We start from the raw sequence: 26,513 nt of genomic DNA, 5'->3' as shown, positions 1-26,513 counted from the left end.
ACGTTCATTTTCTTATTAATTTGACAAGCAGTAGATTCTTTGAGATGGGTGTCAGTGAAAAAAATTATTCGAAAAATCAACCATATCTTTATACCGTTTGGATCGGGAATTTTTTTTTTCATGCCTCGTGATAACCATTTTGGATGCGATTCGAATTATTTTTTTTTTGACATTTTTCTCATATATTCAACTATTTAAAATTACAAACCTTATTGTGAGTCTCCTTGCATGATTTCTTGTGAAAGTTTATCTAACTTCTATTTGACATATTTTGTAACCATCCTAGATTTATGATTGTCTAAAATCACTACTATATGCATGACATACTCATTTGTGTGGAAATAATCATTTGAAACTTTAACATAAAATACTGTCATGGACTTACGTGTTCGAAGTTGTCTTTAAAATAACATAACAATTTCTAAATAAATAAACATTAAAGATAAAAACACCCTATTCTAACCTAAGTCTAAAAAAATAAATAGAACTATCTTATGCATGTGCTATGGTCTCGACTTGCGATACTGTCGTCAGCTGTATAGGAGTGTCTTGCTTTGCTTTTACTTGGAAGAGAAGTAGCACATGTCTTAAGTATTTAAGAAATATTCAGTAAGTGACCCCACTGTTGGGGTTAGATGCAAACACATAAAATCGTGAATGGGACTTATCCTTTCAGTGTATATTCCCTTGGGTGGCTATCCTAAATGGGTAATTGGATGTTTATTTGCTGTTCTACACACGACCCACACATGCGAGTAAGGGCCTACTAGTCGGTTCACACACCTCCTAGGCCCCTTTCTTGATTAAGTGAGCATTCTCTAAAGCTGTTGTTGCCAGACACCTATTGGGAATAGCGACCTTTGCCAACCCCATTTCATTTTCCTTCATGTCATATCATTTTTCAACATAGCCTTTAACGCATGTATAGGAGTTGAATCTCGTATCATTTATAACATACATGGTTTTTGTGTCATATCATGCATAACATATCCTTTGACATATCATATTATATCATATCATAAAACACGTCACAACATATTTTGTTACGTCAAACGTGTTACACCATAACATATATCGTATCATCAACACGTCACATTATAACACATACCATAATATTAACATAACATATCACCGACATTTCATAATCATAACATATCACACATATCATATCATAACCATATAATAGTCCTATCATTTCATAAACACATCATTCATAGACATATCATAGTCATATCGTTTCATAAACATATCATAATCATATCGTTCACAAACATATCATAGTCATATCGTTTCATATACATATCACACATATCAAGCATATGACACGTGCAGAACCACGGGGCACGTGTCATCATACCAATCATCAATTTCTAACCATACTAATGCTAAGGTCACTTACTTGGTTTTCCCTAAACTCGAGTACGTTTGGATTTCGTCTCCCGAAGTTGTTCAAAGTATTGTTGGGAGTTATTTCCTATTAGAATGCCCATCTCATTTTTGTTAAAAATTCACATTCCTAGTCAAAATCAACTTGAACTCGGAAATAGAACATTATACTGAATGTAATTGCCTTACGTAAGGTCAAATTCAGTTCCATGAGGGTAAAAAAATGTAGGAATCGGTATCAAATTATCTATATCGAGCCGGATGGCCAAGTTTTGAGTGGAGGAGCCGAGCCGAGCCGATTAAGCGGAAGGAGTCGACGTCTTCATGGGAGACACGTGTCGCTGTGGGAAGAAGACGCGTGCACGGGTCATGAATCGGGTCGAGGCGTGGACTTCGAGTTGTTGCCTCGGGTATGTGGGTCAAGGCCGAAGCTGGTTGTATGATTGGGCCAAATGGAAGGATGGGTTGTGGATCGTTGCTCTGTGTCTGCTGGACCGAGCTCTCAACTGGGCTGCGACTGCTGCTGAGGTCGTCTGGACTGCGGTTCCTGATTGGCTCGCATACTTGGGCCAAAGATCATGGATTTATTCTTGTACTGGATAACCCAGATCCGACCCGACCCGAGACGTTGTCTTTCTAAGAATTTTCTCTCTCCTCCCGACCGACGACGTTTACATCGCCGTTTCTTTTCAGATACAGAAATTCAAGAATACGTTGTCTGGACTGCGGTTCCTGATTGGCTCACATAGGACTCGTTGAATCCTACCGTTCTATTCTCAAGAACAACGACTATGTTAATCGCTTGTGTGTCTCATTGGTCGTTTGTGTTAGATTGAAGGTCTCTATTTCACCAGCGTTTATGTCTAATGAGGTAAACCATTTGGCTTCGGTCGTTTCCTCTCAATATTCATGTTTTCTTTTCTTGCAAGTGAGTTATGAGGAGTGGCTGAAGTGTATGACTTCTGGTAGGTTCGGTGGGTTAATTGAAGACGCGGGATCTTTAGCGTCTTGCCGGAATGCATTTTCAGGTGACTTCGTGATTTTTTTTTTTTTAATCATTGTACCATTACATATTCTTCCTAGAGATAATGTCCCTTATTTATATACCTTGGATCTTTCCCTTAATTAGCAAAGGTTGGAATCCAATAAATCTTAGTATAACTCTCTTGTATCATGGTCAGACTATCGATCGATGCTAGCCAAAATAAACCTACTTGTCTTGTAACACTCCAACTTAAGGATAAAAGTAATCCAAGGAAACCAAGGAAAAGAATGAAAGAATTTAAGCAAAGACAAAGTCTTAAGGAAGGCATTTTTATACTCTAAGAAGTAATTTTAAAGATGTAAAACCTTTGATAGAGGATTGGGAAGGAAAAAGCAAGTGAAAAGACGAAAAAGGACATTTTTCAATTTCTAAGAAAGTTTTTGAATTTTTAGTTTTTATCTAGAAAAAATTTTAAGATACTCGAGAAGGAAAACTTGACTCCAAAGGAGGAAGAATGTTTAGAACTACGAAAATGCTCCTTTGCTCAGAATCAGAACTTTCACAGTGACCTTGTATACAAAATCCATCGAATCTTAATATCCAGCCATTGAATCTTCTCCAAGATTGAACACAATCAAGAACATTCACAGATCACCACATCCAACGGTAGAATTCAAATTGAAAGTCGGTAGCTCACTCTTTGGAGAGAAATTTTTTTTCGAATTATCCAAAAAAATTCAATCTCCAAATCATGACTATTCTAGAGATTTCAATGTCGGTGTAAGCTTCCCTATAAAGTTTGAAGTTGGGGAAATAGTATGGAACAAGAATCGAATTGAATCAAGCTCCCAATAACAAGCAATAAGCATTTAGATTTTGGGTCTCATACTCTCGGGTATCTTCCAAATTCGAGAGCAATCTCCACCATTTCTCCTTAAACTTGTTCCGACAGTTCTAAACTAGATTACCACTCATAAGTTCTATGAAGGAATCGAGTGCTAAAAGTGCCTAGAAACCATTCCCCCAATCAAATCCGCCATTGAAGAACTTCAAAATCCAATCCGAGCTTAACGCAAATTCGTCGAGCAAGGTCAATTCCAATCAGTTTCGACAACTCCAAGGAGTGTTTCTATAGAAGACCACGAAGAGAAATAACTCAGGAAAGTGACCAATTGAAGGAAATAAGTTTTGGGCTCAAATTGGGGGTAAGGTCAAATTCCTGCCTACGATCCATTTTCCTTCAAATTGACAAGTTCTTTAACTTCAGAGGATCAAGTTGAGTAAGTTTGTCACAGCCCAAAATTTGAATCTCGAAATCAAGGGCTAGACCAACCGACTATGCAATGAAAACATGTAAAAGCAAATGGACAAGACGAAATTACAAAAAAAACTTTAGCAATTATGTAGATGTTTTGAAATCCAAAACAAAGTGTTCGAGTAGCATATGAGTTCAATGAAAAGTATGTAAATGGTTTACAAAACAATGCATGACAGATCTAAACAAAAGTATGCACAGACTCCTAGACGCCCTGAGACACTCCTCTGTGGCATTAAGATTCAGCACGCATTCCCGCCTCGAACCATGGCATCACTCACCTGAAAAAAAAGAGTAGAAAGGAATGAGGATAAAAATACTCGGTAAGTAGCCTACTTGTAGGCTCTTTTCGCATCCTTATCTTGGAAGGTTACCATGATCTTTCTCGAGTTTCTAAGGACAGTGATCTAAGCTGCAACTCTTTTTTCTGTATCTTAGGAGGCTTGCCCATCTTAAGCAGTAAAATGATCAGTATCCTGAGGTGAGGCACGACCTCATAAGTAAATCTGAGGGGATCGTATGGCTGGATCTGAATACGTGACTCTCTCTGAACATCATCCATGGAGGTTAGCTGACGACCCTCACACAGGACCATACATCCACTAAATGGGGTGCGACCCCCTGTGTGCCGGTCAGCTACTGAGTCATCCTATGTGTCGCCCTGCCCCCGCTCAAGGATGGGTTTCTACGGCCCAAGAGTCCTGTTTAGAAGATCCCTTAGCTATCACCACTAGGTCTGGGCACCTGTCACACTTGCTTATCCGGATCTGCCAAGCTCAACGATCACCGTACCGGAGCTCTGTCTCGACGGTATGGTATCGAAGGAGAGAGAGAAGTGGAGGTTCTGATGACACTATCTACATTGCTCAACACTATTCTTTCTAGGGTGGAACTTGGTGGCTTAGACTTGGATTCATGTATCTCTAGGATTCTCGTGCCTGGTCTCACAAACCTATCGGGTTTGGAATTCTAGGCTCTGGATCCGTCGGTAATCATTTTGCGGGTCTAATTGCACGGTATTCTAGAGGTCCCCCAATCTAAGGTCTCGTCTAGCCTACTTAGTCACAAGCACCCTAATCTAAGCTCATAATTTCTTCCTATTCATCAAGAAAGATAACACAAGCAATCATCATGCATAAGAGTTAACATGCAGCAGTTCATGCAATATTAACAAACATGCTCAACGGGAAAGATAACGTCCATCTTTACCCGTAGCGCAGATTCACAAGTTTTCCATCCTTCTCATGCATACATACTTTATCAGAATCTCAATCAAACAGATTTAATAAACATTTCATATGTAGCTTTCCTTAATCATTTTATTTTCGTAGTTTCCATACTAATATACTAGGTCCGGCTAGCTAAGTTAATGGGTAGTAGCATGCATGCTTGTTCCTAGCAGTTCCTACAAGTACTGCTCGTGGGAATTCAAATGGCTACTTACTTGGTTGACGCGTGCCTTCCCGAGTTTGAGTCTTCTTGACGGAATGGATTCCAACAATTCTGAAATTTTCTTGACAGGTCCTAATTTACATAGTAATAGGGTCAGCATCAAAATCGGGTTGGAAAAAAAAGCAAACAAAGACCGAATGGAAAGAAAAACAGTGGCTCACGCGCCCCCACGCGTGTCACACACGCCCTGGAGGGTTTCTACGCGCAAATCCTACGCGCGTGTGCCCACGCGCGGCCTCCCGAGCAGACGCGGGTTAGAGGCGCCGGGTTGGGCCAGCCGGATCCGCTTGCCTGACGTGTGTCCGCTGCTGGGTGAGGATGCGCCTCACTAGTTGGTGATTGACACGTGTCGATCACCGGTTTCGTCGCGCTCCTCCGCACGCCGTCCGACGCGTGGCGGCGTGTCCACCCCCTCTCCTGCGTTATTTTCAATTTTCCAGGCCTCTTTCACGTTCCGATTTTTTTTCTTCCAATCCGTAATCTGATTCAACAGATTTTCTTCACGAACCTTGTAGATCTCATATTCTACTCATTCGAAACAATTTTCTTATATTTTTTTGATAATTACAGATCTTAATATTTGAGTTCGAATTCAGAGAAAAACACGAGTTCTTACCGAAAATCACGTTTTCTTGAAACTCCGATTCGAACGCCAATTTTGGCCGCCTTCACTCCAAAACTTAACCAGATAAGGCTGTTGAGGGTAAGAGTCCAAGGATCAACACAAAACGTCGCTAACACACGAAAATCTTGATGACTTCTCGATCTAGACACTCGTGGACTAACCTGAAGTTCTTGGACGTTTCGACGAAATAGGAAGGTGCGATTCGTGAGAGCACCTTGCCTCTGACTATTGACGGTTTAGATTGGGGACTCGGATCTCCGGCGTAGGTTCTGATCCGATCTCCTCCTCCTTCCTCAAAAACCCTAATCTTCCTTCCTTCTTCTTTCTTCTCTTTCTCTAACGGTGTAAAATGACCATAATACTCCTAAGGTAATTTACCTTTGGTTCATGACCTAGATGACCTCCAAATCCTATGAAACTCTGTAGTAGATCTTATTTTATGATGTTTGATGATATTGTGAAGTTTGAAAGCATTAGAACCCATTAAGTAACAAAACCAAGAATTAGGGTAAAATAACCAAATTGCCCCTTAGACTATTTATGATATTTCAAGGTCTATACGTACTCCAAATGACTTACTACTTTCTAGAAGGTCTGTTCTTAAGGACATGAAGATATGTTTGAGATTTCAAGTTGATTAGAGGCAGTATGAAACCCAAATCAAGTTACGACCCAAGAAACACCTAAAGGAAACACCTCAAGACTCTTCTAAAACCCGCTAAAGAATTCATTATGACTCCATGAATTTTTAGGATAACTCAAGCTTGTTACTACGATAGGTTCATTTGTTTATGAATGCATGTTACAACTTATGTCTCAATGAATTATGAACCTTAGAAACTTACCAGATTGAGAACCAAGAACAATACCACACAAGCTCTATGACTACCAAGGTAAGAAGAATGCTAGGTACCACTCAAGGATAAGGGACCAAGGCCTTCAGACACTGAAATTCAAGAATGCTAGGTAGTGCTCTAATCATGTCCAAGTGTGATCCATGACCTCCCATCATGCGATGCTTTTAGAGGCCCATGTTTTCCTCTTCTAGGTAGGATACCCTATACCATGTTTTCTTAGCAGGATTTCATTTTTGGCCTCATGTTTCCCTCACCTAGATGAGATGCCCTACACCATGTATGGGTACCCTATTCACGATTTGCAGGATGTCATGTTCATGTTTCGCACCGATCACTTGATCTTTATAGTCTTCTAGGCTCATGATGGAACAAGAATAGAGTAAATTACCTTAGCCATGAATCAAGTACCTTCTAAGTCCTTCCATGGTACAACATGTTCATGACTTAGACTACGTTACTTGAAACGGATGAAGCCTTGAGCATAGGTATTCAGACTATGCCTTTGGAACGTATGAAACCTAAGGCATAGGTATTCAGGTTGTATCACAAGGCAAGCCCTGGATGCAGGATTAGACTGCATCGCTTGGAACGTAAGAAGCCTTGGATGTAGGTTTTCAGACTATGCCGCTTGGAACACCAGAGGCTTTGGGCATATGTTTCAGACCGTATCGTAGGGTAAGCCCTAGATGCTGGTTCAGACTACGTCGCTTGGAACACATGAAGCCTTGGACGTAGGTTATGATTGTGTCGCTTGGAACGTATGAGACCTTGTGCACAGGTTGCCACGTTCATGACTAGTATCATAAATCTTAGGGAAAGTGTCTTGGAGAGAAAACCAAGAAACCAAGAAAAGAGCAAGAACCTAGAAAGCATCCAAAAGAATAGGATAGCAATCAAGGACTAAGATCCAAGTTCTAAGAACAAGGACCTAGAACCTCAATATTAAGGGCTCTTAGAGTAGAACTAAGGTTTAAGAATCGAACAGTATAAGATCATTATAGAACCCACAAGTCAAGAACAAAATTAAAGGCCCAAGTACTTACAACAAGAACTAGAACAAGAAAAGAAAGAGTGTGGTACCTTAGTATATCAAGGACACAATTAAAAGCTTACAAGTAGGTTACTTACGAAGTCATTGTACTCATTCTATGTTTTTCAGGTAAACAAGGATCTGGTCGAGGTCGGGAGTGAACTCTAGAACAGGTGCCATAAACATGCCTCACCCATCGTCCTCCACCCCTTTTTATTTTAAAATGTTTTGTGTCCGTCCCTTATTTTGTGTTTTAACTATCATGTTGTGTTTGATTTGATGTAATATAAATATAATGTATATTTTAGTGTTGTTGATCCAAAATGTCTGAACCCAAATTCCCTTTATTCTCTCAATCTTCAGCTGGTCACTCCGGTGAATCCCTCTGCTAAGACGATTATTCATATTCCCCAAGTTGAAGAAACAAAGTGATCGACATTCCAATTGGGTGAAGTCGATGGGGAATTTTGTTCGTCAAGAACCCCGAAGTCACCGATGTTGATGAAACGATTCTTTCTCAAGACGCAGAGATGCAAACTTGGTCAATATCGAAAGCATAAAAGAATATTGCAAGAGGGTAAGTTCCACAAAAGAAAAAGGATCTATAGTCACGTTATATTTGAAGAATAAAAAGGCACAAGGAGAATTATTAAAGCAAGTTGATGCTAAGCTGTGATTTTGGTTGCTTCAACTATTGGTTTGGTTGGAAAATTTCTTGAAGTATGAATGCATGATCTGTGACTCTTACACATTTCATACTTAGGACTGTTCAATGTTTGTTTATTATGTTATGTGATGGTATGCCGTATGTTATGTTATATTGCAAGTTATGATATGAGATGCTTATGTCATATTATAGATTTTGTTGTGACTTCCATGTCGTATGATGCATAATACTTCTATATGTCATGCACACTATGTTAATTGAATTACTTTAGAATTTTGGAGATATGGTTATGCTTTCATGTTAGGTTTATGAAAGAATGAATGTATGACCTGCATCATACGTTTACGTCATGATTTAAAGCTGGAAACCTCATGTGTTTTTGTATGTCACGTGCATTGAGATACTTCTCCGTTTTCATGAATATAGATGCGTACATTAAGATATCTATGTACGCCATGATGTTATCTGGCTCCTTTCCGTTTGTGGCTCTAACAACGTGAGTGTGTGCTAGTTGAAGGGTAAGCCCACGGGGGACGTATATGCTCATCTGGTGGGTTTATGTGCACGTACGTGAGTCATGTGTAAATAAGTACTACACATCCAATTTTAGCCCAAACTGGAAAGTAGAGTGCAAGACCGTGAAATGTTTTTATGAAACGATAGGTCCTACCATGATTGCTTGTGTTTATATTTTCTGACCCCAATAGTTGGGTTACTTATTGAGTATTTCTTAAAATACTCAATTTACATGTTACTTTTATTTTTCAGATAAAGATAAGACACCCCTCGTATAAATGACACGTCATAGTTGGCCATGAGACCGAAGTCAGGATAATTGTATTTATGTTTAAATTGTAGCCGTTAAGTTAGGTCAAGACGTTTTCACTACTTTGAGTTTTTATTATTTTGTTTCCGCTATTTTTTTATGGTTACTTTTATTTGAAATAGATTTTACTAATGGATAAATCTTAACATCGTTGACAAAATGTTTTAAATAAAATTTTCCACGCATATTACACATATTATGCAAGAAATTCGCGTGGTTACCAAGCAAAAAGAGAAGTTTTTATTGGGCTCATGAGTTTTGTGATGGGTTAGGTTGGGCTTAGATTAGTTCTTGAGAAAGGGCCTTTTCAATACTAATCTTCTTCCCTCATTCATATCACCAATTTCCTACCCAACATCTAACTTTGTTTTTCTTTTGGTTTTCCAAGACTTAATGTTGATAATGTTTGAGCATTGATGGCAACTTGAATAGAAGTTTTCTCCTATATTTTTCTCTATACACAATTTGCTTCCCTCGATTCGTTTTTATTTGACCTCCAAGTGAAAGGAAGAATGTCATTGAGTGTAACAGCTTAAGCCCACCGCTAATAGATATTGTCTTTTTTTAACTTTTCCTCCCAGGTTTCCTCTCAAGGTTTTAAAACTCGTTTGCTTGGAAGAGGTTTTCACACTCTTATAAAGAATGTTTCGTTCTCCTCCCCAACCGATGTGAGATCTCATAATGAGATTCAAATCAGCCTACTTGAAGTCCCATCTTCTCTCTTAGCTTTCTTCCTCAAGGTGCTCTTAATCTTTTAGGGTGTTACAAATCCTTTCGTCCTTGAAAGTTTCCAAATTGTGAAATACTTAGGGTAGGATGTACGCACCTCATATTCTCTCGTCTAGGTTGCTTTTATAGCCCAATGGTTAATCTTTCATGTCATTGTTCACACGACGTAGTAAACTCTACTTTCACCCAAGCTTGCTCATGACCCACCTCGACGTACTCAGGGTCGGTCAATGCTAGGAGAAACCTCCATTCTTGGAGTCTATCATACAAACGCAAAATGTTGCTTCGTTATCTTTCGTCTAGCTTACTTCTTTTGTTTCCTAAGCTCGCTTATTCCAAGTGCTTCACATGGCTTTCATCGGGTCTCACATAGTCCTTGCAAACTCATCATTAGCTGGTGGTATACTATTACGAGTGTGCTTTCATTGTCGTGCCCTTGGTAGCTTACCGTTAACTTTGTACTAAATCTTGATGTCAACTAGGGCCTAACACGACACGACAGGTCATGAGCATACATATCATGCCTAGCGATTGTGGTCTAGTGGCAATGACCTACTACGTTGCTTTAACTAAACCATACGAGGTTTCTTCTTCAATTAGACAAGCACCATGTGCTCCTAGGTGTTCATTCAAATCTTGTCAGTCTATGCTAGTACAATATTGCCTCTATACCCTAATGCCAACATCACGACTCAAAATTGCAAGTCTATGGCCTTAATCTCTTCCCTCACTACCAACGCATAGGCAACAACTTCATGCGTAGACACTCAATCAGTTTGACTTTTCCATTCGAAGGCGATGCCACCATCCATGACATTCCATATCTTCGGCAAAACTATCCTCTTATCGAGACATCTTTAGTGTTATCAACTATTCTCTTAATGGCATTTAACCATCATCCTCATTTCAGACGAAGTACTATTCTAAGCGTAACTGATACTTGCTAACCTTACAATTATCATACCTAGTTAATGTGAGGCATGGCTTGAGCCAAGTTGAAGGGGACCTGAAAACTCTCTCTATCTAAGGAAAATTGTCTATTAGACCTAACCAATTTAGGGCTCGGATATCAATCTATAACGACCACTTTTTTTAGACTTCGAATTATGGATCGCTAAGTAGAGTTTAGGATGAAGAGGACGATAATTAATTTTTTTTTTTTTAAAAATATGTCAAAGGGAATAATTCAAATAATAGAGAACATAAATTTACGAAATTAAAACGTACAAAACCTATCCAAATAAAAGTTCCAAAGCAACGGATGATGACTCACGTCTAAAAGCCTATCAAGAAGCTTCGAATCTTATAGCATGACAAAAAAGGAAAGAGAAAAGTAAATATAATAAAAGGTAAGATAAAACAAATAGCTTCACAAATTTAAAACAAAATAAATCTAATTATAAGCGGATTTTGTTCGAGTTTATTACAAATAGAAAATAGGTTTTGGATATTTCAAATAAAATATAAAAGACCGAAAGTACACAAAAATGACTAATGTCTCGGGACAACCTCGTTTGTGACTGTGCAACTCGAGAGCACTCCCTCATCTTGACCAGTGGTCACAAGTCAAATAAAATATAAAAAATCGAAAATACACAAAAATGACTAATGTCTCGTGACGACCTTCTTTGTGACTGTGCAACTTGAGAGCACTCCCTCTCGTCTTGACCAGTAGTCATAATGGAGTGAGTATTACTCCGTAATCAATCCACCTGTAATCTCTCATCACATCCTTATCATAATAGGATACCAGGTATTTTTCTTGGGGCTCTAGGTAATACAGATCTAATCTCTATAACTATCTGAGCAACTGAGAAGGCCTTGAAGTTCCAAACAGCTCTCTTGTCTCATTTTTACTTCTGGGGTCTGTGCATGTTCCTCAACCTTTTTGTACTTCAACTTAGGTATTTTGCATTGCCTAAGTAGAGAATGACCAACATTTTAGATTGAGGCGCTACCTCAATAACATATGGTAGGACAATATGACATTTACTAGTCTGAACATCATTTATGAAAGGTTAATTGGTGGACCTTTCCAAAGAGCCATAGTGTCACTCTAAATAGGGAAAGCGACTCATGCACTAGCCCGCTACTACATCTACCTGTGTGGCCCCACACCATCTCTCAAGATGAGTGCATAAAGCAAAAACCCTATTCAAAAGACCCTAGTCATTTCCATAAGATGAACACACTTAATCATCTCAACGCATTACCCTAACCAACCTATGCAAAATTAATCATAAAAATAATTTAATTGTTGAGGATTGTTGGGAGCTAATTTAGGGAATGATCATGTGTTTATAAATAAACAATACATCTCCATTTGTACGAGACCTTTTAGGAAAACCTAAAGCAAATCCACGAGACCTTATACTGAAAGTGGACAATATCATACCATTGTGAAGGGTCGTGATTCCGAACATTAATGTTTTAAAATATATTTTGGGAACATTTATTAATAATATATTTTATCTTATTTTCATAAGTGGTTTAGTAGTATATTTTCTCGTAAGATTTAATTGGTAGCTTCTATCTTATTTAAACATTGTGATTTTTAGCAAAATCTAAGAAAACGTCCCAAACTCTTTCTATGGAATTTGATATACAACAATAAGATAGGTACTATAGAGGAAAAGTGTTAGAATATAAGACAAATTTGCATTCCTTCTCCTCATTGCAACCACAACCAAGCAGTGTAAAGAGGAGGCTTTTTGGTTCTTCAACCAATATCCTTTGCTTGGATTCTTCTCAATTTTTTTTTTCTTTTCTTTTTTTCTTTTCTGGGAATATTTCTCAAAGAATTTCGTTGAAAAGAATGAGAGATTCTTGATGCATGTTGCCAAAGTGCGAATATTTATTCATTCAGAAATTCAGACAAATAATTTGTTAAGTAAAATTTTATCGAAGAATTTAGAGGCTGAATTGGGGTTAGAGGTGAAAAATGCTCAGAAAATCTCCCGAAATCTAGGAAAAAAATTCGAATGTTTGGATCAAAGTCAACCGAGGAGTAAAATAGTAATTTTTTCCCTTTGACTATCCTGGGTCCGGGAGACCTTGGTCAGACCAACAAAAAGGAGAAGAAAGAAGAACACACGAAAAGAAAAGGGATTTGTTCAAATTCGGCACGAGAGTTTCACAAGAAGTAAATACTAAATCAAAGAGAAGAAGTTTGAATGTTGAAACGTTCCTTTTCATCAAGAACTTAAAAAGAAAACGAAGGTACATCTTGTGAGTTTTTAGATTAAATTTTTTCCGAAAATCCGAAGGTATTTTTGAGAGTTAGAACTTGAAATTTAAACATGTTGTTCTAAGAGAAGTTCTTCATAGATCTTGTATTGAAGTTTGGTTAGGAATCAAGGTAAAAATTGGAGCTTTAAGAAACCTTTTAGTTTCGGTAAGATCACATAAATTCCAAAGTTTAAACAAGTTTATTAATATATATGATCGATCCATCAAAAAAAAAAAAAAAACAAGAAAATTATATATGGAAAGTTGGATACAGATATACGCGAGAAGTTAAGAAATCCCAAAGAAAATAGGTTGGAAATCAGAAAACTCATTATATTCGGGAATTAAAATGTAGGTGAGAGGTTTCTGGTGACATGCGTCAACAAATGAGAGGTGGAACGTGGCTTGTGTAGAAAAGGACACACGTCAAGCATGGAACAGTGAAGCGCATTCGGCCGAAAGTGATACGCATCCCGAGTTAGCCGGACCTAACATGAACCCAATCCAAAATCTACGCGCGACATCCAATCGACCCACAGTCCATTCCGTCAATCCAAAACTGGCTTGACTCAAATTAGCTAGCATAGGTGAATGCTAGTAATGAAATTTAAGTCTCACCAGTCATGATGGTCACAAACATATTGTTTGTGTTTGTGTTTTTCAACCCTAAAATCACTTACGACATTTTTAAATACTCATTAGGTGTAAAGACACTGCACACCACCGACAATAATAGTTATGGACACTCTAGGGCAATCCTAACAGTTTAGTTTTTACATTTTAAATGTTGGAGGTCTTTGTTTTTTAAGGTTGAACTTAATGATCCTCAGAATTCCAATTAAATGTTTGAAATTTTAGCATACGAGCTCTAATGAAAATTAATTTTTCGATTTTTCTTTTTAGATTAAAAATTCTATCATTTTATTGAGAATTTTAGAGACTGAATTTCAAGATCGAGAAAATTGCTTATAAAAATCATAATGATCCAAAAATAATGTAAAAGAAGATAATGAGATTGAAGAAAAAACTGTCCATGACAACCAAAAAAAACTGTCCATGACAACCAAAAAAAACTGTCCATGGCTTTGAGAGAGAAGATGATAGAGAATCTAAAATCCCTTCCAAACAATGACTTGGAATCCAAATTTAGCCCAAAAAAGAAAAAAAAGGCATCACAATGCTCAATAAACTTGGGAGAACCGATCTAAAGTATTCGAATCATTTAAATCTATCAAGAATCGAAGAAACCGGAGATAAGGTTTTAAAGTTTTTTGTTTCAATTTTCATCCACACTTTAGAGATTTTCTTGGATTTAGGTACTTAATTTTTAATATGTTGATAGTCGGAGGATTTCACACAACTTCTATGAAAAAAGGGATGATCTGAATCAGGCTCGAAAGATTGAGTTCTGATGGACCTCAAGAATGTTGACTTCTTAAATTCCGAGCCTATTTTGAACTCATTTATCTCTCTACACCATTATGGGAATACTTTTGTTTGAAATTTAGATTAAACCTCTACCATTTTGGCGAAGAAATCAAATTGATTTGAGCTACACAAAAAGATACAAACTCAAAAGAAAATAGGTTGAATACGATATTCTAAAAAATTTGGAAAGAAAATGACGGATGAAACCAATGTGCATACGACAAGTTGGATGGTGAATTGCAGAATGTTGGCCGGCACGGACACTGCAACGTGTTGAGTAAAGGCAGAGGAAGTGCATTTTGGTGCGAGAGAGAGAAACGCGTATTGAAGTTTGGTTGGCATGCAAATATCTGTGGAGTGACCCGACCCGACCCAACCCGTATTTTGCCTTCGAACCAATCCACGACCTGCAATTTGATCTGAAATCCGTGACCCGAACCTCTTGCTTTCGCTTCGACTTAATCTCTACACATCAATGAGTACTCGCAATGTGTTATACAATGAATGCATTCAAATATTTTTCATCTTGATTTCAATACTAACCCTGTCCTCCATATGTAATCCATGAAAATAGTATATCTAATTTTTCTCAAGTAACACTCGTAGGGATAATTAGAACATGCTAACATGCAAGCATATCTTACCTTAGGTGGTTAAAATATGCATGTTTAGGACCTCCCACTTGAATTTTTGGATGAGAATGCCAGTATATTATAAAAAATTACTGAAGTACCCTTAGGATGTGCTAACATGCGAGCATATATTACCTTAGGTGGTTAGAATATGCATGTTTAGGACTTCATACGGGAAAGTTTGGATGAGAATGCAAGTATTTATAAAAATTTACTGGAATACCCTTAGGATGAGAATTTATGATGCATCCCGATTTTAATGCTTACTACTGTGCTAGAATGAAGGATGAGATATTGTGACCTATGTCATTGATGGGTGTTATCTCCCTGTAGAGCTTGTACTAATGCATAATATAATATGTTTAGCTTCAGTTGATTGATGGTGTGTTCTCTCTATAAAGCGTGTTTATCTACATAGAGCTAGAATTAGGGCGCGAGTTACAACGACTAGATGATGACCTAGGTCAAGACACCTCTAATAGACTAAGCCCCTTGGTATCGTGAACAATGATCAGAGGGTTTAAACTCTAGTGTCTTCAGACTAAGAAAGACTCGAGGAGTTGGAACAATACCCTTGAGTCGGAAGTTCGTATTAAGCCACTCAGCCACCCTAAGAATCGAGTAAACCTCCTCAGCTCCTAGAGATGACCAAGGTAATGTATAGATTATGTTTCTCATGCTTTAAGTGGTCCATATACATATTCGAAAACAAAGTAGGCATATGTGAACCAAGTTAAGACTAGGGTGCTACACTTTGAGTAGTTTACACATTGACATAGGTCACTACATTTCCAATTAATTGGGCACCTTAGGATCATCAGATCAGAGTTCTAGACTTATGTGCACCTAGTGATTGGATTAGTCCTGAGGGGTTAACCTCGAGCATCCTAGAAACATGAGATCAGATTTAAACTGCCTAGACGCTCCTAAGAACCTAATAGACCTCCACGACATTCAGGAATGACTAAGCTAACTCACCAAGTAGTTAGCATTATGATAGCATCATTAGAGTCTCTACCTTCTACCCGGTATGCCTTTAGTGCTAGTAGCGCCCTATTAAGCGATAGTAGTATAGGTATCGTTGAGCCAGGCCTAAGCTAAATAGTGCAATGCGTCAAGGCGACTAGGTGCCCTTACCTAGAGAAAATGACCAATTGACTCTTGAATGGGGCCATTGTGCAGTAAAAACCTATCTTGGGAGGGAATCTAGTATCATGCAATAAGCCAATATATGGGGTCGTTTCCCCAAACTAGGGTGACTATATGGTTATGTGGGAGAATTTGCTAGCTAACCTCTCATGGGCTAGATAGCAAACACCATATTGTCCCGATTATGATGTAGCGCTTCAACTCAAGATACTAGTGATTCACTTCATAATCAAAGTAAGCTACCTAAGTCAAAGAATCAAAAGGTTAGAAAGCCTATACAAACCCATAGGGGTAAGATTCAAAATAGAGATCTACTCAAAACTTTTAGACCTCTCAGATGCTCAAATAGCAGTAGAGGCTAGGCCCGAACTTCCTAACGCTCAAGTAAACCTATGGATACCAACTAAGTTAAGGATGCGATGAGAGCCTACAAGTAAGTTGCTTGCTGATTATTTTTATACTCGCAGGAGCCGTTCAAGGTGGAGGGCATTCGAGAGCTCGACAGTCACAAAGAGAATCGTTCTAGAGCATTAGTCCGTCTTTACATGTTAATTAGTTTTGCATGAATTTGTTTGAAACGTCGATGATGTAGTAATAATATTTTCTCAATGCATGTCCCAACATATTTCAATCTTTAAACAACATATTAACAAAAAAAAAAATCAAAATACTTTTGACTTCAATCAATTCCATAAATCCCATCAACTTTCCACACAAGTATTTCATCAATCATAACGAATTACACATCTATTCCTCGATCCGACTATCTTATTCCAAAAAGATAAGAAAAGAAAACCCAAAAAGAAGCAAAAAAGGAACATACAATCCAATCCAAAAGAATTGGATTCTCCATTTACTTACCATTAAGTATTATACGATGCTTCCTCCCATTAGCATCTACTCGTCTTCTATAAAAAACCCTTTGGCTCTTCCTTAGATTACTATCAACAAGGCTTCGAAGAACACAAAAGAAAAGCAAAGGCTTTGATCATCAGAGGGAGCTGAAGCTGGAGAGCTCATTAACCTTTCTTTCTTTCTTTGTTTCCTTTTATGTCCATGACTACAAATATAGATTGTTTCGAGTGTTCCAACCCTCACTATCGGGCTGATACAAAGTACATAAAAAAGGACGGGAACGGGAAGGTTCGTATGGTACCCATAATTTGAAAGTTCATGGACTAAATTTTACCGATTTTGATTAAAATGTTAGAAAACAACTAAGTTTCTTGTTGAAAATTTTAGTTTAATAAAATATTTAAATGATTAGCCAAATTCTAAAATTCTATTTTTTTTTCGTTATTTGATGGTTCTTAATTTTACAGAAAAAAGAGTTCAAAATATATCCAAAGGGACTAAATATTACGTGGGGCAAGGACCATCGTTATTGGATGTTTTCGGACACGTAAGCTCTAAGCTGCAACTTTTTTTTTTAATGTTTTTTTGTTATGAAGTTTAATCTATTACATTTAAAAACTAAAATTTATTTTGTTAACTCGGATTTTATAGATTTCGATGTAGAAAAAACGAAAAGGTAAAAAAAAAAAAAAAAAAGTTTTCTTTCATAATCACTATCCTTGATGAGAATATTTGCTAAAACCATCATACTAGAGGACGAAATCCACTGCTAGCTGATATTGTCGTTTTTGGGCTTTCCCTTTCGGGCTTCCTCGTTTTTAAAACGCGTCTGCTAGGGAGAGGTTTCCATACCCATATAAAGGATGTTTCGTTTTCCTTCTTAACAATGCGGGATCTCACAATCCACTCTAAGAGTGGTTCGTTCTCCTCCCCAACCTAAGTGGCATCTCACAATTATAGAAACTCTAAAGTTAACATGATATGCTTTGACCAATTCTAAGTTGGATGACCTCCTACGTATTTTCCTATGAAAGATGTGACTGAGGACAAGGACATGTGTTAATTTGTAGAGATAATAGTTTTCATTCGAGAATCGACAAATAAGTAACGTGGTTATGTTACAAAGGATACAGGTTCCAAATCCAAATTCCTTTGTTTCTTTCAATCGTGTTCATAATTTGTTGTTGTTATTGTGATTTTGTAGGGAGAACGAAGACAGTTTTGCAGAACTAAAACAAGTAAGTTGGCTAGAAGTAACTGGTTCAACATCGGAAAAAGTTGAGATTGGGAAATGGTTCAAAGTGAGTTTCAATGTGACACTACGACCCAATGCTTTTGGATGGCATGAGTCTAATATTTACATAATGGCTAAGATTGGGAAAAAGGGGCGTTTCAGTTTCAAGAAGCTGAATCTTCATAATAGACAACCAGACGAAAGATTTAACATTCCCCATAATGAATTAAAAATTGAAGTTGCCAAATCCGCTGAGGATCCCATTCTCTACTTTGGTATGTATGAAGTTTGGAGCAACAGATGGAAAGGAGGGTTGAGGATCCATCATGCACTCGTTGAGGAGTGCGAGGCACCAAAATAGAAAAAATTGTGTTGATCGTGTCTATAACAATTGCTATCGACTCGATGTGTGGTTTCAAGAACATGAGAATAATAGAAGAATAATGTACTTATGCATCCACTAGTATTATGGTGATACTAAATTTGCAATGTATTTCGTGGATTTTATTTGTTTTAGAAGAATATGCACCAAAAATATGTATTGTATTTGTTGATATGTTGGGAAGTTTCCATATTGAGTATGTTTGGCTATCTCTAGAAATCTTTCAACTTGGAGAAGTTGGATACGAAGTGTTTTAACATGTTTAAGTTATCAAAAACATGAATCTCTTCAACTTGCATGTTTTTTTGGGTACTTATTGGGATGGAAGTTGTGTCCATGTAGAAGAACATGAAGTTTACGTTGCTTGGATCATACATATAAACAAAAAAGACTAAAAAAACGATGGTCAAACTAAGAAAAGAGAGAAGGAAAACATGGGTCGTAGCGCGAGTTCCTTGGTTGGCTTCACACAGAGCATGTGCCCTGTGTCACAACCTCATTAAGTGAAAGTAGTTTGTGCCCCCACATGCAAGAGAGACGAGGGGCGACCCTTAAGTGGCATCCATCCAGCCACGTGAAGGGCATGATTGAGAAGTGTCTTGATGCGACCGAGGAGGATGGTGCATCATCCAACACACCAAGAGTGTGCACTTAAGCCAAGTCGAGGCATACGCAAGGTTTGAGAGAACGATGCGACACGAGGGTCGAAGATATGCTCGAAGAGGGCTGGGTAAGGCCCCTGACAATAACCTCAAAGATGAAAGCTCATCAAATTTGGTGTCAATCGGATACTCGAAGAATGATGCATGGAGCGTATGACCGCTCGCAAAAGAAAGTCTACTCGATGAGAACCCAAATGGATGGATGTTCGAGGTGTCCCAATGAGATAATCAAAACATGGGTCAATTCCCAATGGATGTGTCCAAGCAAGCCAAGAGGGACGAGGTGTCCTGAGACATGTGATGACATCACAATGCATGGGTCGTGTTGTTGGAAACTGAGATGATGATGAGATGCCATGTGGTTTACAAGAGACCTTTATGAGTTAATAAGCTTGACTTAGCAAAAAGAAGTATTACCAAGAACAATTTTAGGATAATTGTTTAGTTGTTATTGACTTAATATGTTTAGAGAATAGTTAGTCTTTTGTTGGAATTATTAGTAGTTGATTAATTTGAGAAGAAAGTTTAGGAAACTAGTTGTGTTTTCTCTAGTGTAAATACTCATGAGATGTATGTTATTTTCACAACAACATAGAGAATTGAAAAGCATAAGTGCTTAAGGTTACTTATTTCAAAAGCTCTCTCGCTTCGAGTTGCTCTACCTATTTTAGCTGTTTGTTTCGACATATTTCGATCGTGGGTCATTTCCAACAATTGGTATCGGAGTTAGGATGCCGAAACAATGTCATCACCATACAAAGTCACCAGAGGAGAAGTGACAATGATAAAGAGTGGAAGGGAGGGGGTGTAACGCTCCAATACCCGTTACTCATGAAGAGTAACTACGCAGCATAGTCGATAAAGATGCATGTTAACTTACAGGCACAAGGCATGTGGGACGCCATCGAGCATGGTGATGTTAAGGAGGTTGTTAGGATCGCTCAACAACGTATACACTCGATCTAGATGAACACAAAGAATAGGATAGAGAAAATGGAAGGAGAATATTGGTTACAGAATTTGTATTGATTTCACGTATGTACAGTAAGAGAGAATATAAAGAATACAGAAAATACATTTTCAAAGCTCTGCCCGGGTGAATACATATATCGTTTAGCTTAATATATATAGCTTTACAAGGTATATCTGTTTACTACGTATACCTATTTACTATGTATAACCATTAACTAAGGTATAAAAAGCATCAAGCTCCATAACCTAACAATTCTCCCACTTGGAGATTGATCCAGTCAACCAAGAATTTCATTCTCAAACGATCATGAGCATCTTCACTGCACTATACCAATTGAGGCTTTGCACAACCTCAATATTTCAACATCAACACATTTTGTCAACATGTTTGCTGGATTTTTTGCATTCTCTATCTTCTCCAAAGACATCACCATCTTCCACTAACCTGTGAGTAAAATGGTATCGCCTTCTTTGTTTTGTCTTTAAATGATAGACTGGGTTCCTCACCAACCCTATGACACTCTAACTATCTCTATAAAGAATATTTTCGTGCTGCTTCTTGCCCAATTCTTCCAGATAGGCAATCATCCACATCGTCATCTTTTCAGCTTCACTTATTGTCACGTACTCAGCCTCAGTACAACGCATTTTTGAAGCCTAGACATCCCATCATCCATGGCTTGCTCCCACTTGGCTGTATCCTCCAACTGTAGGGTCTCATCAAAGGGCTCTGGTTCCCTTTCATCAGCAACAAATAGTGTAATGAAGGTACATACATATTTGGTACTCTAATAGTATTGGATGATCTTCTCAACACTGGTTCAGGTGTCACTTGCTCGACCGCTGGTTCCTATACAACAGTCTCAGGAGTTTCTTGAGTATCTGCTACAACATCACTAGGTGGTTTTTTTCCTCAACTCTCACTTGCTTCGTTGTCTTGGAATCTTGCTCCACATCTGGTTCCTCAGCAGTAGTCTCAGGAGTTTCATGAGTATTTGCTACAACATCATTAGGTGAGTTTCCCTACAACTCAAGCTCAACTCCCACATCTGGTTCCTCTGCGTGCTTGGTACAATCGTATAGAAGCTCATTCATGAAGGAAGGTTTTGAGAAATGTGATTATGAACCCACTCTTTTCGTCAAGGCTAGAGAAGATGGTAAAATTTTGATTGTAAGTTTGTACGTTAATGATCTCATTTTTACTGGAAATGATAATGTTCTGGCTTCTAAATTTAAGAAGTCCAGGAAGCATGAGTTTGATATGACTAATCTTGGCAAAATGAGGTATTTTTTGGGTCGTGAAGTACTACAGAAATTAAGTGGTGTGTTTATTAATCAAAAGAAATATGCATGGGAGGTGCTGCAAAGGTTTAGAACGGAGACAAGCAATCTGGCTCACAATCCAATTGTTCCAGGCTGCAAACTAGTGAAGGATGAAGGAGGTGTTAAAGTAGACCGGACTCGTTTTAAACAGATTTTTGGGAGTCTTATGTATCTCACAGCCACTCGACCCAATGTGATGTTTGTAGTAGGACTTATCAGTAGATATATGAAAAATCCTACTGAGCTTCATCTACAAACAACAAAAAGAGTGCTAAGATATTTTAAAGGAACCATTAATTTTGAAATTTTCTACAAAAAGGGAGGAAATAGTGACCTTATCTCTTACACAGATACCGATTACGCAGGAGACTTGGAAGATTGAAAAAGCACTTCAGGTTATGTTTTTTTTTAGAAGTTTAGCAGTTGTTTCTTTGCAATAAAAAAAACAACCAGTTGTAAGCTTGTCTACTACTGAAACTGAATTCATTGCCGCCGCTTCATGTGCATGTCAGGCAGTATAACTGATGGACAAACTTGGTCTAAATCAAGGTCAAACAACTGTCATTCAATATGATAGTAGTTCTGCAATTAAATTGTCAAAGAATTCAATTTTACACGGTCGAAGCAAACATATATCTATGTACACTTTCATTTTCTAAGAGAATTATAAAAAATCGGAACGGTTGAGTTAGTATATTGTAGTACACAAAATCAAGTAACTGATGTGATGACCAAACCTTTAAAGCTAGATGTCTTCTTGAAGCTGAGAGCTTTATCAGGAGTCTGTTCTAAGTCGGATGTAAACGGAGCATGTGAGATTCTCATATATCTCACTGTCCTTTCTTGACATAAATTTACGAAGTCAAATGGAATAAGATCTTTTTAACTTTTTTTTTAAATATAATTATGTATGCAAATTAAAAAGAAAAATGGAACCTTCAGTCATTTCACCCCATTAGATTAAATCATCTTCTAATCCTAGACAGGATAGCCGACACACTACGGAACTTTACATTAAAGGCATATCTTTGCTTCGTGGATGTCTATTCTGCTGTCGAGTCAGCCATAGAAGATTACTCATCGACCCACTTATCCATAATATTTTTAAAACGTGTCTGTTAGGGAGAGATGTTCACACCATTATAAGGAATTGTCTCACAATCTACCTCCTTCAGGGCCCAACGTCCTGTTAGTGCATCGCCTGGTATCTACTCCCTTCGGTGCTCAGCGTCCTTCAGAGCTCAGCGTACTCACTGGCACACCAGGTTTTCACACCCTTATATAGAATTTTCTCACAATCCACCCCCTTCGGACTCAACGTTCTCATTGGTACATCGTCCGGTGTCCACCCTCCCTCGGTATTCAGCGTCCTCGCTGGCATACCATCCGGTGTCCACTCCCCTTTAGGGCTTAGCGTCATCACTGGCACACCATCTAAAGTCTAGCTCTGATAACATTTGTAATAGCACAAGCTTCTCGTTAGCAGATATTGTCCTCTTTGGACTTTTACTTTCGTGCTTCCCCTCAAAGTTTTTAAAACATGTATGCTAATGAGAGATTTCCATGCCCTTATAAATAATGTTTCGTTACTCTCTCCAATAAATGTGGGATCTCACGTAATATAAGCTTATACATGCATAGTTGCCTTGGTATCTTTCTCTTTGAATTATTCCCGTTGCACACTGATTAACCTAATATATTATATAATATAAGCTTATTCCTGCATGCATGGCCACCTTCCTAACTTCCTCTTCAAATTAGTTGACCGAATAGATTGTTCTATTCCCACCAACTTTTTTCTTTGTTCTTCTACTCTTCATTATTGTCATTCTTCTTTTTCTCCTTAGCTGCAAATTGCCGTCCTATCTGCTCAAGAATCAGTGCTTTCATTCTGTGGTATTCTCGTCCATTACTCTTCACAATAGTATGATATTGTCCACTTTGAGTATAATCTCTTATGGCTTGCTTTGGGCAAGCAAGCCACAAAAGACCTCACACCCATGAAAAGAGTATTCCTTGATTATAAACCCATGATCATTTCCTAAATTAGCCGATGTCGGACTTTCACCCAACATAGTGAACCATTCAATTTGAGAAAGAGAGATAAAAGTTGGAAACATTTGTCTGCTTTCGACTTTCCTTTTCAAACTTTTCCTCAAAGTTTTAAAACACGGAGAAAGGTTTCCACACCCTTGTAAAAAATGTTTTATTCTATTCTTCTCCAACTGATATATGGAGATGTGACCTCATGTTTAGAACTTAAAATGTAATGGATAGTGATAAGAGAAGATCAACTTTTTAAAAAGAATGAGAGGTATTTAAAAAGTTGAAGACTATTTTTTGTAACTTCCTTTCATATTGCTATGTAACACACGCATGTCAAACGTCACACCAACGTCGAAAGTAAAACCTAAAAACACTAAGGAGAATTCATTTTTTTCGATAACTTTTGTATAAAGTAGTGATAGTATTTTCATATTACCATGGCAAAATAAGATGGGTTTATGAAGCATGATATAATATAATTGTTTGCTTTATTATCTCTTTAGAACATTTTAATCAAATCAAGGTCTACTATGCCTTTCTTTCTATTTTTATGGCTAGCATTTTAATTTTTTATTATTTCTATTATATCTAAATATAAGAAAATAAAACGAATAAAAAGAGTAGGGTCAAAATTGGAAACCCATAAAAGTTGAATAATAAAAGGTAAATTCAAAAGTCAATGCTAAAGAAAGAAGAATAACAAGTGAGAATCTAATTTTATTATTTATACTTTATACAAGTTTGCTAAAGGAAAAAATATTCCTATTGGCCGGCCCTCACTTACGGTATAATTAGAAAATTCACTATAATTATAGTCAAATTGAAAAAGTAAAATAAAGTTATTGAGTTTGCTTCCTCTACTCGGGTTGGATTCAATTGGTTCGGTTTGACTATTTTGGATCATGCTGAAAGTATTTTGGTTTGACTAGTCGGCTTCCTCTACTCGCTTCTGAAATGTTTAGGATTGCTTTTAGGATAATTAATCGTTTGTTGGTTCATGGATAAACTCTAAATTCGATTTTCAGAATAAATAAATATCGTAGGTGAAATTTGATGATATGAAACTGAATCTAATAACATTCGATTAAAGCAATTTGACAAGCACCAAAGGTATCATTAGGCTGTTACAAATGGTATAAGAGTCAGACACCGGGCGATGTTCCAGTGAGGAGGCTATTCCCCAAGTGGGGGTAGACACGAGGCGGTGTGCTAGTAAGGATGCTGGACCTCAAAGGGGGTGAATTTAGTTGGGTCCCACATCGATTAGAAAAATGAACGAGTGCCAGCAAAGACGTTGAGCCCTAAAGGGGGTGGATTGTGATATCCCTAACAGACGAGTTTTAAAGCCTTGAGGGGAAGCTCGAAAGGGAAAGCCCAAAGAGAACAATATCTGCTAGCGGTGGACTTGGGTCGTTACAAAATTTGAATGTCTATGAACTAGGTTGAATGAATTGATTGATGCATGAACAACAGGTGACTTTTGAGTTATTTACTTGCTATTATTTATGGAGTGAAGTTTTGTGTTGCATATGCTTCCTATTTGTTGATTCACGTTTGTTAGGTTAATACAATCACGTTATGACCATGAATGTATAGATACAACTCATATGAAATTTATGTTAGGGTAAATAAAAAAGTATTATGTGTATCATATCATTGAACCATGATTCTTTATGTAAAACTTCAGATATGTTGTATGCCACACGAGCATGTATTACTTCTCTAATATGTAATATATGTATGCGTATAGCACAATATTATATACACTCCTTTCTTTCCTTGGTTTTTTCTAGTGTGAGTTTGTGCTAGCCCATAGTCATACGTAGGGAGTACGTATACGAACCCACATAATGAATTTATGCGTGCATACTTGATTTGTGTATGGAGAAGCACCATGCATCCAACTCCACCTAAAAAAGAAATTCAGAGCCCAAGAAACAATCATTAAAAGTAGTTTCAACCCGTCATGAGACATGTTACAAATTGTTGCATTTTCTAACTCTAACAGTTGTGTCACTTACTATGTATTTTTAATTATTCGTCATATGTTTTATCATTTTTCTAGGTAAAGACAAGAGGCTCATATCCAGATAATAACACCAGCAAATGAAGCTACAAAATAAACGTCACACCGTCTACTAGGGGAAGGTTTCCACACCCATATAAATGGTGGTTTGTTCTCCTCCCCAACCAATGTGGGACATCACAATAGCCCAAAGAGGACAATATCTGCTAGCGGTGGATCTGGGTCGTTACAAATGGTATCAGAGCCAGACACCAGACGATGTGTCAGCCTTCTCGCTGTTCCCCAAAGGGGGGTAGACACGAGGTGGTGTGCCAGTAAGGACGCTGGGCCCCAAAGGGGGGTGGATTTGGGGGCGATCCCACATCGATTGGAGGAAGGAAAGAGTGCCAGCGAGGACGCTGGGCCCCGAAGGAGGGTGGATTGTGATGTCCCACATTGGTTGGGGAGGAGAACAAACCATCATTTATATGGGTGTGGAAACCTTCCCCTAGTAGACGCGTTTTAAAGCCTTGAGGGGAAGCCCGAAAGGAAAAGCCCAAAGAGGACAATATCTGCTAGCGGTGGATCTGAGTCGTTACATCTTCGAACCATGGAATATTTTTCTTTTATTCTAATTATATTTTTACCATATTTTCCAGAGTCGATGTCAATTTTTTTTTTAATATAAAAAGTTCTTAGATAGTTTTTTTTTTTTTTTTGCACGG

General features: G+C 37.8%; 1 protein-coding gene across 1 annotated transcript; it reads left to right on the top strand.

Annotated features, from left to right (window-relative positions):
* Nucleotides 1-17,241: 17,241 nt before the first annotated feature.
* Nucleotides 17,242-18,989, top strand: LOC111801529 (protein PHLOEM PROTEIN 2-LIKE A9). The gene is made up of 3 exons (XM_023685551.2): nucleotides 17,242-17,452; nucleotides 17,632-17,711; nucleotides 18,369-18,989. The coding sequence occupies exons 1-3, from the start codon at nucleotides 17,360-17,362 to the stop codon at nucleotides 18,757-18,759; spliced, it is 564 nt and encodes a 187-aa protein (XP_023541319.2). The 5' UTR covers nucleotides 17,242-17,359; the 3' UTR covers nucleotides 18,760-18,989.
* The last annotated feature ends 7,524 nt before the right edge of the window (nucleotides 18,990-26,513 follow it).

This window comes from Cucurbita pepo, chromosome 9 (genome assembly GCF_057944985.1).
Source record: "Cucurbita pepo subsp. pepo isolate OVF chromosome 9, ASM5794498v1, whole genome shotgun sequence".
In the NCBI taxonomy this organism is placed as follows: Eukaryota; Viridiplantae; Streptophyta; class Magnoliopsida; order Cucurbitales; family Cucurbitaceae; genus Cucurbita; species Cucurbita pepo.
Note: the sequence above shows the minus strand (reverse complement) of the source record. Positions and strands in the feature narration are given on the sequence as shown.